This window comes from Panthera onca, chromosome E2 (genome assembly GCF_046562875.1).
Source record: "Panthera onca isolate mPanOnc1 chromosome E2, mPanOnc1 haplotype 2, whole genome shotgun sequence".
Taxonomy (NCBI): Eukaryota; Metazoa; Chordata; class Mammalia; order Carnivora; family Felidae; genus Panthera; species Panthera onca.
This window is the reverse complement of record NC_138353.1, coordinates 55,147,676-55,164,306: the sequence shown is the minus strand read 5'-3', so window position 1 is coordinate 55,164,306 and position 16,631 is coordinate 55,147,676. Positions and strand designations below refer to the sequence as shown.

The window sequence follows — 16,631 nt, the reverse complement described above, 5'->3', positions numbered from 1 at the left end:
GCCATTGTTCTATCCTTCCCCAGCCAATCGGCTGAGGCCACGACCCTTCCCCAGCCAATCGGCTAAGGCCATGATCCTTATAAAACCTTTGTGCTCTTGAAACCCTCCCTCTCCCTCCTCCCTCCTCCCTCCTCCCTCCTCCCTCCTCCCTCCTCCCTCCTCCCTCCTCCCTCCTCCCTCCTCCCTCCTCCCTCCGGTATCTCACGTCTGCGTCGGTGCAGGTAGAGGATTGAGCTCGAGCTATCTCGAATAAAGGCTCTTTGCTTTTGCATCGGACTCGGCTCCCTGGTGGTCTTTGGGGATCACGAATTCTGGGCATAATAGCCCCTCACTCGCCCCATGGGCATCCTGATGCTCATTCTTAGCTCTTTTCCCTACTGTCTCCAGGAGCCTCAGTGACTTTTCCAGACCTCCACATTGTCACCCAGGCCCAAGATTGGAATAGTGGGAAGCAGCTGTCAGTCTCTCTGTAGCTAAATAGACCACCTTGTACTGTACTTCCCTCCCAGGTGATCCCAAGTTCCTCCTGGGGGAAACCAGTTAGGAACTTCTCCAACCTGGGATTCTCAGACTCTCTCAGTCTCTATCCAGCACCTTCTCCCCATGCCTCATGGAATTCTCATCAGAACAGAAAGTAGGCCCCACACTCAGGTCTTAACCTGGTATCTCCGGCTCTCCCCCACTGTCTTCAAAGAGCTTTCCCCCTCTTTCTGTGGCCTGACCACATATCCCCCAGCCTGCTTACTCTGTGGCCGAGGGCAGTGGTTCTCAAACATGGGTGTGCACCACCTGGAAGGCTCAGTACAAGTTGCTGGGCCCACCCCCAGAATTTCAGATTCAGTAGGTATGGTTGGTAGAATAATTGCCTCTAGTAATGATAATGGCACACAATTCCCCGGAACCATATGTGACCTCATGTGGCAAAAGAGATTTTGCAGATGTGATTAAGTTAAAGATCTTGAGATGAGGAGATCATTCTGGATGACGTGTGAGCCCAGTGCCATCACAAGCGTCCTAATAATAGGAAGGCAGAGGAGACTAGACCATGGAAGCAGAGGTTGGAACGATGCAAAGGAATATGGGAGGTCTTTGGAAGCTGGAAGAAACAACAAATGAATTCTCTCCTAGAGCGTTCAGAAGGAACACAGGTTTGCCGACAACTTGATTTTAGCCCTGGAAGAACCATTTCAGAATTCTGACCTCCAGAACTGTAAAACAGTAAAAGCACAGTAAAACCTTGGTTTGTGAGCATGATTGGTTCCGGAAACATGCTTGTAATCCAAAGCACTTGTATATCAAAGCAAATTTCAAGAAATACTGGCTCAGTTGTGATCGTGTGACATTTGGCATCACTTAGTACTCATATTGCAAGACATGGCTCATTTATCAAGTTAAAATTTATTAGAAATGTTTGCTTATCTTGTGGAACACTCACAGAACAAGTTGCTGACAATCCAAGGTTTTACTGTATTTTGTTTCAAATTGCTGAGTTTTCCATAATTTGTTACAGGAGCCATAGGAACCTAAGATATGATTGGGTTGGCTTCTGAGAATCTGCATTTCTAATAGGTTCCCAGGTGATGCTGATGCTGAGGTTCAGGGATCACTTTGAACAAAACACTGACTTTTAGTGAAACACACAATCCTAGGTCCCCTCCAAACTCTGGTTATACAAACCCTCTGCTCCCTCCACATCCGAATCAAGCCAATGGAAGCTTTGGCCTTGACGACTCTCATCTCCAAAAAGTGCCTATTTTGGACATCATCAGTTAAACTTTGATTTTTATTTTTTCCTTTCTTTCTGCTCTGCTGTAAAGCAATGATTACCAGGCATGAATAGCCATTAAAAATTTATCAGATTAATAATTTCATAACTGTTTATCTCACTATCTTGTTATTTATTATTTTATTTTGGGGGAAAATTGCAGAGCATTGTGAGTTTATCCTCCTAAAATCTCCAGGAGGTTGGAAAATAGAGAAAGAACCTTCACATTCTAGACAGAAAACGGGACAAAGAGAGGTTTGCAATGAATGATGTCTGGACTTCTGCTTCCCTCATGTCAAGCTGCTATTTTTTCTAGTTCCTTTTATGTCCCTTCTGTTCACCAGCTCCTCCCCTTTTGCCCCCTGCAGGTGAACTTGACCCCCACCTCTCTTAGTATCTGAGCTTGCTCCCTTTGGCTGATTTCTCTAGGTAATGATGCTCGCTTTTCCAGCCTGGGATGCTCAGAGGAAGGTGAAAGTGATAGTTACTATGGACACTAAATCAGCCATTCACATGCCCTGGGTCTGCCAAAAGGCCACTGGGGCCTGTTTGAGATGGGAAACCTCATCCTATTTTCTCCAGGGCTCCAGACAGAGGAAGGGAGAGGAGGTGCACAGAGCACTGATTACACACTTGAACCAGTACCTTGAATACAGTAGTTACGGCAAGCTGTCTATTCACAGCGAGAAAAACTCCATTTGACTATGACCCTTGCCAGTTCTTCCTCTTTTTCCCTTCTCTATCTCATTTTTCCTGTCATCTCTTTGTCTTCCTCTTCTGGCAGGCAGTGGGATCCAGCCTGGATTTCAATTTGAACTGCCTTTTGCTAGCTGTGTGACAATGAATGGGCAACTTAACTTCTCTGATCCTTCATTCCCTTACCTGTTAAGTAGGGGTGAAGATACCTACCATGGTTCTCTAATGAGAACTAGATGAGAGAATATCTGAAATGTATGTGTGCAGAGCAGGCTGACACTCAATTCACATTCGTCATGGGGGTCATTTCTAGCCACCAGCCTTCTCAGCATTAATTCCTATTCAACCAACAGACTTCACAGGAAATACAAGGTAGGAAACCACAACTTTAATGGGAAGTTCAGGTTTCCCTTTCATTCCAAGACTAACACTCCTCACATATTTGCCTACATGCCTTGTTCTTCAGTTAGGCCTGCTTAGTTAGCGCCTTGGGCATGCCACCTCTAAAGTGATGCAACTTTTTGCTAAAATAATCAAATACGCCAGTAGGACTAAATGAAACAAAGCAGAGCATTGGATAAGCCATTGGCCCTGGAGAGTAAAAGGCAAAGGGGTTCTTAGCAGACACGGCATGCCGGATGTCCAGGAGCACAGGGGACATATCAGTGTTGGTACTCCCGCTGATGAACTTGAGATAATCCCGTTGCTCAAGGATATAGTCCTGCCCATAGTCCTCTAGCACTTCGGGGGTAAGGTTGTCCAGGATGTCCTGCTCCAGCTTGTTCCACATTTCACTCGTGCCCGCGATACCTGTGATGCAAGAAGAAGGGAGGCTCAGATTCTGGGGAGGCCAGACCAGACGTGTCCGACCCTACCAGGGAAGCAGGCCCTTGTGAACTGGCTTCCGTTGGGAAGGACAGGCATTCCCAAATGGCTTTTTTAAAAATGAGCTTTATAATGGTATGTAATACACTTTTCAGCATTCATATGGAAAAGTACACACATGTCTAGGTTTCCACAAGCTGAATAGCCTGTGTAACCAGCAGAAAGAGAAAACAAGCCAGCCTCGGAGCCTCCACTCCCAACCCCCTTCCCAGGATCCTCTGTCCCAATGACCAGGATGGAGCAGTTTTGCTTGGTATTGGACATTATGTAAATGGAATCACACTACGTTCTGAGATTCATCCATGTATTGTGTGGTCATTCTCATTGTTGTGGTTTTCCATTGTGTAAATATGCCACAAATTATCCATTATACTGTGATGGGCGTTTGGGTTGTTTCCAATTTGGGGGTCTTACAAATAGTGCTAACACAAATATTCTATTACATCTGTTTTCATGATTATTATATACAATATAAAATATAATGTATACAATATATATAATATGTATGAACATGTGTATATACATTTATGTATAATTTTTTAATATAGAAGCAATACCAACTTCTATGTATAAAATTAAATACACAATGTTAACTATCATCCTATCTATTTAATAAATATAATTTTAAACAATATATAACTTATGCATTTAAATTTTAGCATATAAATTATATGTAATTAAATATATAAACATATTTGATATAGAAACAATGGGTGCTTATTATATACAATTTAATTATATATACATTTACTTTAATATTATAGCAATGCCTGTTCATTATGTAAAATAAAGTAAATAATGAGATGTATATGTTTTTAAAATTAATCTCTTCTAAGGTAACTTAGAGTTTTGTGTGTCTTTCTACGTTCCTTCCTTGTTTATACAAACATGTACATACATAGGGCCGCTTGGGGGACTCAGTGAGTTGAATGTCCAGCTCTTGATTTCAGATCAGGTAATGATCTCACGGTTTGAGTTTGAGCCCTGTGTTTGGCTCTGAGCTGACAATGCAGAGCCTACTTGGGATTCTCTCTCCCACTCTCTCTCTGTCCCTCCCCTACTCCCTTGCACTCTCAATCAATCAATCAATCAATCTCTCTCTTTCTCTCTGTGTCAGAAATAAATAAACTTTTAAAAAAGGCTTTGGGGGTGCTTGGGTGACTCAGTCAGTTAAGAGTCTGACTTCGGCTCAGGTCAGGATCTCACAGTTCATGAGTACGAGCCCCCCACGGGTCTGTGTGCTGACAGCTTGGAGCCTGGAGGCTGCTTCAGATTCTGTGTCTTCCTCTCTCTCTGCCCTTCCCCCGCTCACATTCTCTCTCTCTCTCTCTCTCTCTCTCACTCTCTCTCTCTCTCTCTCTTAAAAATAAATACACATTTTTTTTAATTTAAAAAAAAAGGCTTTGGTTTAATCTTATTTTACCAGGAACAAAATGCCCAAAGGATCATACTATACAGGTTTTCCAAAGATTTGCTTGTTTGTTTGCTGAATAATAAATCACAGACCTGCCTCCAAAAGTCAATGGCTATAGATTTAAACCAGAGCAGCAGAAATTTCCCATTGAACAGCTTTTAGGCAACCACTTCTCTGTCAAAGGACTTTCCAGTCATTCCTACATTTCACCATTTCAGTGACACTGCCATAAACAGTCTTGCATAACACATCCTTTTGTATTTTAGCGTTTTACGTCTGCAGGCAGCCTCCACAGTGTGGCTGCGTGGTCAAAAGTCACATGCATTCTGAATTTTAATACCTACTGCCAGATTACTTTCCACAAAGGATGCAGCACCTCACATTCCCTCCTGCAAAGTGTGGGATTGCTCTGGGATTGCTATGGGGATGAGCCTTAGTTTACCAGCTTTAGCGACTCCTGGATATCGGATATTGGGTCTGTGGGGGAGCCTGACTGTGAAATGTAAGCCAGTGAAATCCAATTATACCCACCAAAATGCAAAAGGATTTCAATTGCTCATTACTTTTCATGAAAGCACAATACCACACTTAAAGAAATGATTACACTGACAATTACTCCCAAGGCTTCTGGGTCTTGAAAAACATGTTTGTGTGAACTATTGTTCCTCCAGCTACCTCTCCCCGTCTCGGCTTTCTCCAAGGTGAGGGATTCCTTTTCCTCTCCTCTTCCTCTCTAAACACCTCATGGACTTTCTAACCATTCTTGTGAGTACCCTGTGCAGAGTCCTCAAGGCTCTCTTTACTGGCGACAAAGCCACCAGAAGTTTGTCAACTTTCATCTGCCACTTTTGACACCCACTAGCTGCCACTTTGGGGCTATACACAATGAAATTGTCGAGGTCACTTGGATCAAAATCCCATCTCTGACTCATACCACCTCTGTGACTTGGGAAATTTCCCAACTTCTCCGAGGCTCAGCTTTCTCCCTACAAGATGGGAATATTACTGATGTGCGGGACAAAGGCAAAAGAAACGTACATAAAATTGAATTTCCTTATAACCTGCAGCCCATTGACAAATACGTCAGGCAGGCAAAATATACTATTCCTCCAGAAACTCCCAATGTTGATGTTAATGCTTTGCCAGAGGCAAAAAACGACCTTGGCTTGCAAATTCCAGGCCTCCAGGATCCCATAAGTCTTCTTTAACAAATGAAAATCCTTTTGGAAACTTCCTTTGTCTTTACTTCCCCCAACTTCCAAGTATATAATCGGTCTCCCCTCACAACCTCAGTGCAGCTCTTTTTGCCCACGGGTCCTGTCCCGTGCTTTAATAAAACCACCTTTTTTGCACCAAACATGTCTCAAGAATTCTTTCTTGACCTTCAGCTCTGAGCCTCAACAATTTTCCACATCATTTTGGGGCCCTGACGAGGGGCTTTGAGTCTTTTCACCTGGACTCTGAGCCTCGGGGCAAACTTGGCGAGTCCTTCCTCTCTCCTCCCTTTGCTCTCCTATCGGGCTTTTCAAGGAGTATGGTCTTATTGGAACATTTTCATGTCGATTGCTCAGGCTGCGATCCTCTAGCCCAAGGCTACCCTACCAGGAGGAGGAAGCCTACCTTTGGGCTGGAAGTTAGTACCCAGGCAGGAACGGTAATAAGACTCAGAAACTTGAGGCCTTTTCTTTATTCCTGTCCTTATACAAAGTTGTCTGTCTGTCTTGGGCACAGGACAGCCACCTAATGACTAGCACAGCTGCTGATCTTAAGACTCCTGTGTGAAGCTTCCTCTCATTGGTCTAAAGTGATCCCCTGGTCTAGCCTCTTCTGGATGCGAGAACTCCACTCAGAGCCAGCTGAAACCAGTACCCAATTCAATGAAAGCCCAACTAGGACCATTTCCTAGAGAAGTTGGCTATAAAGATTACTTGTGTTGGTATGTCGCTTAGACCATGATGAATTTCTATCTCTACTGTTTTCCATCAGTGTCCTCTACTAACTACTTAAACTACAGAATTGGGTAATTTCCCCTTGTCAAAACCTTTCTAATGTTTTCCATGGGTTAAAAACGGTGGGTTCTTCAAGGCCTTCACAGCAAGGTAGGGTATTTTAGTCCATTCACTGGCACCTGTTTGTAGTGTAGGATTTGATGAGGAAGCAGAGGGGAAGCAGTCCTTCCTATGGGGACTTTACAGCAGGGTGGTGATCATAGCAGTTTTGTTCAAGGGACACCTTGGGTCGCTTTGACAACAGGGACCTATGACATTTACTGTGTGGGACGCCACCTGGGAATCAGAGGGGATTTTTGATAATGGGTCTTCTCTCTTCAGTTCCCAAGGACTCTCCTTTGGAATGCCTGTTAACCCCCTGGAAACAATTCAGATTGCAAAACTTAAGAAAGGACTGATCTGTAACACTGCATGGCCTTAGTGTGACCTCTAAGTTAGATCTCTCCTGTGGGAAACCGGGGAAATGGATAGAAGTACCCCTAGGTCCAGACCCACACCGCCCTAAATGAGGACCCTGCCTAAGAGCCTCTTGCAGAATGTGTTTGGCCAGTAAACCCCCTCCTGATACACTGGATGATAATTGTCTAATAAGCCTCCTCCGAATAAACCCAGGTTGCTGGAGGAAACACAGCCCATCCCTGACAAAAGAAACACTGACTCTCTCTCTGTTCCTCCTCCTAATAGATGTGGGGGCTTCTCCCTCCTTCATTCCCCAGGTTAATGGCTATAATTGGAACCAACTGTCTCTGGTAAGTCTATCTTGGGCTGGGGACTTTAAGGAGTATTCCCAAACAACTGCCAAAATGCCTTTAATTTCAAGGAAGTTCCCTGTCTTCTCTGGCCTGACGTGGACTGCCGACCTCCACTTTAGTGGAAGGCTCTTCTGCCTTCCCCTCCCCCTCCTCCTGTTTCTGCACCACCTCCATGCACAGCCTTCACGACTGGCTCCAGTAGCATCCCGGGCGCCTCCAGCGCCATTGGTTCCTCCTCCTCCCCTCGCTGTCAAGGAGGGCAGAGACCCCCCATTGGACTTACACTGCCCACTTCGGATTTCTCCACCTGTGTCCCAGGTAAAAATTAACAATGGGGAACAAATTGATTGACTTTTAAGTGGACTCAGGGGGAACATAATTCAGTATTGAAACTAATTGAAACTTTTAATGCTACCTAGGTTTACTGAAGGTCAAATAAGCTCGTGTTATCTCTGTTGCCATTTGTCAGCAAAAAGATGACTTAAAATGATGGTTAATTTTGTCTGTCTCCAAGTTTTCTGGGGTAATTGTTAAGATAGCTTTCAAAGTCATTAGTAACCTGAAACTTTATAAAGTTTTGCTGGGATGATAAAATGGGATGGAATTCATTGGACATCTAAGCTTTTCCAAATAGGACGGAGTGCTGAAGAACTGATTACTAAAAATAGGTTTGTGCTCTTGGCTTCCTATTGCAGAGAAACTAAGAATATTTGGGTCTGTCAGAAAACATGTCTTGTGCTTAATAGATTCATAAATTTGCCATCTAAAGAATTCTGGTGTAACAGTTCACAATTGGTTACTACTTAGTTTTCGCTGGAGACTTGGGCTTCTAAGAGTTAAAATTCTTCTGCTAAATGTCTTTGAGACTGATGGAAATAAGGGAAGCAACTATGAATTTTAAAAGTTACTGTAGAAGGTTTATGGAGGGAAATCTTTGCAAAGGAATTTTATATGTGGTCAGGACTCAGGTTGAAATTAATGGATTTTAAAAGTATACAGGTATAAGGTTGAAATTCTTCTTTTCTCTTTGTTCAAAAGACAAAGTTTTCTTGGATTGTTGATCTGCTCTTGATAAGAAAATGTAAACAACATGTTTTTATTTTTTTCTCTTCTGTCTGTCCAGAAAATCAAAACTTTTATGTTTTGTCTTTATCAGGTCTTTGATTACACAGTTAAAACTTCTCAATACTATAGGAGCTGAGTTTTGCTAACAACTATATAACCAGACACTTTTGCCTTTGGAATCTCGTATTGCCACCTTGGTTAAATAAATAATTAAGTTTTGGGGTGCTTGGGTGGCTCAGTCGGTTAAGTGTCCAACTTTGGCTCAGGTAATGATCTCACAGTCCGTGAGTTTGGGCCCCACATCAAGCTCCGTGCTGACCGCTCAGAGCCTGGAGCCTACTTCGGATTCTATGTCTCCTTCACTCTCTTCCTCTCCCACATTTGCACTCTGTCTCTCTCTCAAAAGTAAATAAACATTAAAAAAGTTTTTTTAATAATTAAGTGTTAAATTTTGTAATGACCTGTGGTCTTATTTAGGCATGTGCTTTATAACTTTCTGAGGTTTTTTAACACACTTCCCAGTATTTAAACTGTCAATGAAATCTTTTTGACTAATTAGGCCTTTTTATTTGGTATGTTAAGTGACTCTGGAAGCATTGTTAAACAAATAATAAGCCTTAGGTATTGTTTGGGTAAATGCTATAACTATTCCAGAGATGAAATTCCTAAAGTTTTAACATGTTTTAATATGTTCTGGTATAAGACTATTACTTAATATTCTAATTATTGAAGAGTTCTGTGTCACAGAAATAACTGGATTTCCTTGCCAGCTGTAATGAACTCTAATCAAATCTTTAACCATGGCGATTGTTGAGTCTTTTTTCATTTATAGTTCTTGTTCTTAATCTCTTGCAAAACATGTTTCATCTTCAAGGAGACTCATAGAAAGGGCTTTTGACAAATACAGGTTTTTGATATCTTTAAAATCATAAAACTAAAATTGGTAAGAATTTCGAGAACTAACTAAAAGGTTGCATTCAAACTGAACAAGAATTAGTAACTTTAAGTAAATTAAGGAAGATGATGATAGTTGTTAGTTTTTGTGACTCTTGTTTGAAACATTGCCGGCTCTCTAATGTTTGCTCTCCCAGATTAAGGAAGTTTTCTCTTAAGATATCTATGACTTTCAGAAGTGTGATAAAGTATTCATTGGTGAACAAATTAAAGCATTTAACTTTTCTCCCTACCTGTACCCTCTGAAATTCGAAAACTCTCAGTGAGGGTTCTTTCCTTCATGGCAACTACAGTTATTTGCAGAAGTTCAATAAGACTATGTTCTCCTTGTAACAGGACACCATTAGAAATATTGGTTATTTTCCCAAGGCTTTGGCTGGAATGTCCTATTTAAGAGACATGCATAGACAGATATGACCCGACAGCTTTAAGGAACTAGGGTTGACTTTATGAAACGTGGCGAAAGAAAGCCCCTTGGAAATGTTGGCCTGATGCCTTGCTTACAGAGTTCCCAGCAGCCTTACCACGTGAGGAAAGAATGTCACTTCCCCTGGCATGGGGACCTCATGAAGAGGAATTCACCCAAATCTACAGGTATTGCAGGCATGTCTGATGGCAAGTACTTGGCTTGGCTTCTGGCCTAGAGAGGTTACAAAAGTTCAAATCTAGAGATTCCTTATAAAATGTTCCAACAAAGCAGATTTTAAAAGATCCATAGGATCAATCACTATCCTTGCTGAGCTTGTATAAGTAATTAGGCCGAGTTTGTTAAAATTGGATTTGTTTTTACAAATGAATTAGTAGTTATTTGGCTATCTCTGGAAATGAGGGCAATTACAGAGAAAAATTAGGTTTCAATAACACATCTTCGTAGATATTAAATTTTAATCTACTTATTATAAACTAGACTAGATGCTGAATTCTTCTGGTTTCCTCAAATATTTGGCTAAGACTCTCCCTGAGTTAGGTTTCCAATCTTCTTCCATTCTCTTGATTTAAAGTCATTAAAAACTAAAACTGCTTTTTCCCTAAAAGCCCTAAAAACTGCTGCTGGACAACTGGAGGTAAACTTCAGAGAAATAGCCCATGTATAGGACCATCTTGCTTGTTATTCTGTGGGGATAATAACAAGACCCACGGGCATACAATTATTTGAACAACTGGAAAATGGGATGGATTTCCCCAACCATTGTATATGAAAAGCCTTTTCTCACTATAGGTACTTACCAGTAGGTAAAGACTATAGTGTTTTATTAAATTATTCACTTTTCGTGGGTTCAAGCCCCTTGTCAGGCTCTGTGCTGACAGCTCAGAGCCTAGAGCCTGCTTTGGATTCTGTGTTTCCCTCTCTCTGCCCCTCTCCCACTTGTGCTCTGTCTCTATGTCTCTCAAAAATAAATAAATGTTAAAAAAAATTGAAATTATTTACTTGAGGCCAGGTTTTAATTCATAAATCTCTTTAAATGAATATGCAAACTATATCCTCCCTAAACCTGATCCGACAGTTACTAGCAACCCACATATAAACCCAGGAGACAAGGTTTATTTAAAGAATTGAAAGTCTAATACAGCAGGAGATTTAATTCTGAAATGAAAAGGCCCCTACTGGGTCATACTCCCACAGCCATAAAATTAGAAGGACATTCCTCGTGGACTCAAAAATTAAATCTGTATCTGCCTGGGGCATTTGGGTGGCTCAGCCAGTTGGTTGAACATCCAACTCTTGATTTCGGTTCATATCATGATTCCGGGGTCAAGGGATCATGTCCCACATCAGGCTCTAAGTTGAGCATGAAGCCTGCTCAAGACTCCATCTTTCTCCCTCTGCCTCTCTCCCCAATTTGTGCTCTCTCTCTAAAATAAAATAAACAACAACAACAACAACCCTCTACATTCCTCATAGGAATCCAGTGTGCCAGCTAAGGGTGCCTTCTTATTCTTGTGAACCTGTGGAAGACTTCAGACTTCTCTTTAAATGAAAATGATGGTTGTACATTTCTTTCTCATTTTCCTTTCCCCCATTTATATGGGCCATTCAAAAGGATCAGCAGAGACATTTGAATTACAAACCAGAAAAACCCATACTATTCAGCCACCTGTTTCCACTCTATCTGAGGATGTTTAGAGCTTGACATCTAAAAATCTTCTCCCTGGCAGCACTCAGGACTCAGACACTGGGTTTATAATTTGCTCTACCCATTAACTTATATTTTTCTTTTGTTTCCATAAAGGTGCCTCTTATTAATTACCTGACTGCTTGCTAAACAAAACAGCAGGTGATGGCTAATGCCACTTGCTACACAATTAAGGCCGTAAATGACTCTCCAAATGGCATTAGATATTTTAACTACTGCACAGGCTGGAACATGTGCTATCATAAAAACAGAATGTTGTACATATATTCCAGATATCACAAGCATGTAGCAGGATTGCTAAAAGCTATAAATACTCAAATTGGCACATTAAACTATCGGTCTCTTTCCTTTAGTGATTGGTTAAACTCCTGGACTAGAGGAACATTTTGGGCAACTATCAAAAGCCTTTTATTCAGGCTTCCCTTTCTCCAAATAATATTAACCTTATTTTCTTGTCTTCTCTGATGTCTCCCTGCCTGGTGCCAAGACTCCTTCACGGACGTAACTTCCAGCTGATAAATGATCCTTTCTACTCAAGGAGGTTTATATATGTTGTCTACCTTGGATTGGCTACCTTGGCCTTTGGTAACTCCTATATAGAAATTCTCCACCTGACCAATGTTGACCCATAGGAAGGGACATCTCTATGCCCCTACTCAGCAGGAAGAAGTTACAGAAGGTAAGACCTTCCACCCTCAACAACCTTAAAGATTTAAGGGTCAAAATTGTTCAGGGGGGAATGATGTGGAAAACAAGGCAAAAGAAATGTACATAAAATTAAGTTGCCTTCTAACCTGCAGCCCATTGACAAATAAAATACTTTAGGCAGGCAGAGTATCCCATTCCTCCTGGAAGTCTCCATCTTAATGTTAATACTTGGCTAGAAGCCAAAAGCAACCTTAGCTTGACGATAGTCAGATCTCCAGGATCCTATAAGTCTTTAACAAATGAAAATCCTTTTGGATACTTCCTTTGTCCTTACCTCCCTAACTTCGAAGTATATAATCAGTCATTCCTCACAACCCGAGACAGCTCTTTCTGCCCACAGATCCCGTGCTTTAATAAGACCACCTTTTTGCAATGAAAACTTTCTTTTTCAGAATTCTTTCATGACCTTTGGTTCTGAACCCCAACACTTCAAACCACATCATTACAATGCCTACCTCCTAGGTGAGGATTAAGTGAAATTGTGTATGTAAAGTGCTTAAAACCTGCTAGTCATGGAATCTTAGCTATTTCTATTGCAGGAACTAAAAAATATGGTATGTCTCCTTGAATGTCTTCAGAAGCTCTTTTTCTCTCTGAAGATTCCTCTTCTTGTGCCCCCCACCCTCCACCCCACCCCAGCTTTGAGCATCCTTCTCCAAACTTGAGTCCTCAGCCTTCCACTGTCTGGCCTCTTGCCTTGAGAGAGCCCATCAGGATCACCTTTAGACTGAGGGCAGCCTCATAGAAAGAGAGGACTGAGCACTGCACCTAGAGATCTGCTTTCAGATTGCCAATCACCAAAGTGTGTCGCATACCCACATGTATTTATCACCCACCCCACACACCTGCCAAATGATGTCAATTAAGCATACCGCTCAGGGCTGTCATACAGATTAGGACCTATATGGGAAGGACAGGAGTATAAATTGGAACAATATTTTTTAAAAAATTTTTAAAGTTTTGTTTATTTAAGTAATCTCTACACCCAACATGGGACTCAAACTCAAGACCCCGAGATCAAAAGTCACATACTCTTCTGAATGAGCTAGTCAGGTGCCTCTAGAACAATATTTTTTTAATATTTATTTTATTTTATTACTATTATTATTGTTGTTTGTTGTTTTGTTTGTTTGTTTTAGAGAGCATGAGCAGGGGAGAGAGGCAGAGAGAGAGAGAGAGAGCAAGAGAGAGAGAAAGAGACAGAGAGAGAATCTTAAGCAGGCTCCGTGCTCAGTGCAGAGCCCAACATGGGGCTTGATCTCATGACCCTGAGATCATGAACCTGAGCTGAAAACAAGAGTTGGATCCTCAACCAACTGAGCCAGGCACCCCTGGAATAATATTTTTAAAAATGGTTTTGTATTATCCACGAAAGCTGAAGACGATTAAACCCCATGAACTAGTCATTCCACTCCTGGGAATGTGACCCTGGAAAAATCACATACATGTACAGCACCGAAAGTGTCACGTGCCAAAGGGTTCATAGCTGAATTGTTCATAATTGTCCCAAGGTGACCCAAATATCCCGTCAGTGATAGAAAAATCGTGGCATGTTCACAGAGTACTGAAAATGAGTGAGCTGCAGGTACAAACCACGCAGATGAACCGTGAAAGCAATGTTGAGTGAGAAAAGCAGACACGAGAATACATACATGCTGATTCCATTCAAAGTTCCATAACCAGTAAAGCCAAATCCTATTGTTTGTGATGCATGCATGTATGTAACACTGCAAAGAGAAGCAAATGAACAATTGCTACAAAAAATAAGAAAGTGATTATATGTTGAGGATGGGGAAGACTAGGACTGGACGGAGATCACATGGGCACTTCTGGGCGCTGGCAATGCTTTATTTTTTGATCTGGCTGTTAAGTGCATGAGTTTTTAAAGTAATTTGTTAAACTCTGTGTGTATATATTTCTCAATTAAAAAAAATGAGTGTGGGGTGGGGTGCGTGGTTGGCTCAGTCAGTGGAGCATGCGACTCTTGGGCTCAGGGTTGTGAGTTTGAGCCCCACATTGGGTGTCGAGATTACTTAAAAAATTTTTTTTTAATCTTAAAAAAATGAATTAATTTTAAAAATAAAAATAAGGAGCACCGGGCTGGCTCAGTCTGTACAGCATGTAACTCTTGGTCTCAGAGGTTGAAAGTTTGAGCCCCGCATTGGGTGTAGAGATCATTTAGAAATAAAATCTTTAAAGGGGCTCCTGGGGGGCTCAGTCAATTAAGCACCTGATGTCAGCTCAGGTCATGTTCTTGTGGTCCATGAGTTCAAGCCCTGCGTCGGGGTCTGTGCTGATGGCTCAGAGCCTGGAGTCTGCTTCCGATTCTGTTCTCCCTCTCTCTCTGCCCCTCCCCCACTCATGCTCTGTCTCTCTCTCTCTCTCTCTCTCTCAAAAATGAATAAAAACATTTAAAAATTTTAAAAAAAGAAAACTATATGACATCAAAACTAAATTCCTTTGTGGAACTGATGCAGGGGAACAACTGTACGCTGAAGAACCTGGCACTTGCCCTTTTATTATTTTTTTTAATGTTTATTTTTATTTTTGAGACAGAGAGTGACAGAGTGTGAATGGGGGAGAAAGACACAGACTCTGAAGCAGGCCCCAGGCTCTGAGCTGTCAGCACAGAGCCCAATGCGGGGGCTTGAACTCACGAATTATGAGACCATGACCTGAGCCAAAGTCAGAAACCCAACCGACTGAGCCCCCCCCTCCCCCCGGGCACCCTGCCCTTTTATTATTATTATTTTTTTATTTTTTTTTAACGTTTATTTATTTTTGAGACAGAGAGAGACAGAGCATGAATGGGGGAGGGTCAGAGAGAGAGGGAGACACAGAATCTGAAACGGGCTCCAGGCTCTGAGCTGTCAGCACAGAGCCCGACGCGGGGCTCGAACTCACAGACCGTGAGATCATGCCCTGAGCCGAAGTCGGTCACTTAACAGACTGAGCCACCCAGGCGCCCCTGCCCTTTTATTATTAAAAGAGGCCCATCTATCCCAACTCCTCTTTGGCCAACCACTGAGGAGTTTGGTTTGAGCTCTGTCAGAACAAAGGACCCTCAGAATCCTGTCCCGGATGAACGCTGAGGGGCCCCTGAACTGAGACACTTACTTGTTTTGAAGCCTCCAGGCTGGATGACAGAGACTTTAACTCCCCATTTGGAAAGCTCTTGTCTCATGACTGCTGAAAACATGGTCAGAGCTGCCTTGGATGAGCTATAGGCTGCCAGCTTCTCTATTGGGACCCCTCCTGCAGGAGTAATGAGAAAGAAAAAAAATTAGGTCTGAGGTTCTTATCTGTTCATCCACTAAGTATTTAAACAGGACCTACTGCATGCCAGGAACCTGTATGTGTGGTGGCCACAGCAGACAAGGGCCCTCTGTACCCAGATGAGTGCATATTCTTGGTCACAACTGCCCTCTGGCTTCCTTTGCTTCTGCTTCCCTGGCTGCTCCATCACAGTCCAATGACAAGCCATATAAAGGGTAGTCTGTCCCAACGTCTAAGCTAAATGTGATTCAGGTGGGTTAAAGAGGATCTGTCCCAGCCTCTGACCTTCCAGGTTGGCCAACCTCCATTCTGAGGTTCCAGGTGGACATACCTGGGGAAGGGGCACTGGTCAGCCCATTCCAGCACCTGTAGTTGAACAAAGTGGGTCTAATACTTGTCACAACAAAGGGTAATGCACACCATGGGGAACAATGGGACATTTCTGTATGAGGGAGTGAGAAAGGGCTTACTCTAGGGCTGGGTAGATGCTCTTCATGGCACCTGATCACACTTAGCTCAGAAGCTGGGGAAAACAGCCTGAAACTGGGTCTATCATCGGACCCGATGTTCAGGAGGAGCTATGGAAAGCAGAAGGAAAGGAAGCCAGAGAAGTGGAGTGACCCTAATTGGAATAAAGGTCTCTGCAGGTGTAATTAAAGTGCAGATCTCAAAACGAGACCATCCTGGATCAGGATAGGCCCTAAATTCAAGAATAGCTTTTCTTGTAAGAGACAGAAAAGGAGGAGACACAGGAAAACAGGGGAGCAGACCATGTGGAGATGGAGGCGGAGATTGAAGTGATACGGCCACAAGCCAAGGAATGCCTGGAGCCCCCACAAGCTAGGAGAGTCACAAAGGCATCCTCCCCTAGAGCCTTCAGAGGGAGGAGGCCCCGCCAACACCTTCCTTTCAGACTTCTGGGCTCCAGAACGTGGCAGAACAAGTTCCTTTGGTTGTAAGCCATCTGCAATT

The 16,631-nt window shown here is 42.6% G+C and overlaps 1 protein-coding gene across 1 annotated transcript in view; it reads right to left on the bottom strand.

The window, feature by feature from the left end:
• Positions 1–2,827: 2,827 nt before the first annotated feature.
• HSD17B2 (hydroxysteroid 17-beta dehydrogenase 2) overlaps positions 2,828–16,631 on the bottom strand; it is a 90,524-nt gene continuing 76,720 nt past the window's right edge. Inside the window, exons 4-5 of the mRNA XM_060650039.2 lie at positions 15,501–15,638; positions 2,828–3,271 (exon numbers count right to left, since the gene is read on the bottom strand). Coding sequence (XP_060506022.1) covers positions 2,928–3,271; positions 15,501–15,638 — 482 coding nt within the window. The 3' untranslated portion in view covers positions 2,828–2,927. The remainder of the gene's footprint in view (positions 3,272–15,500; positions 15,639–16,631) is intronic.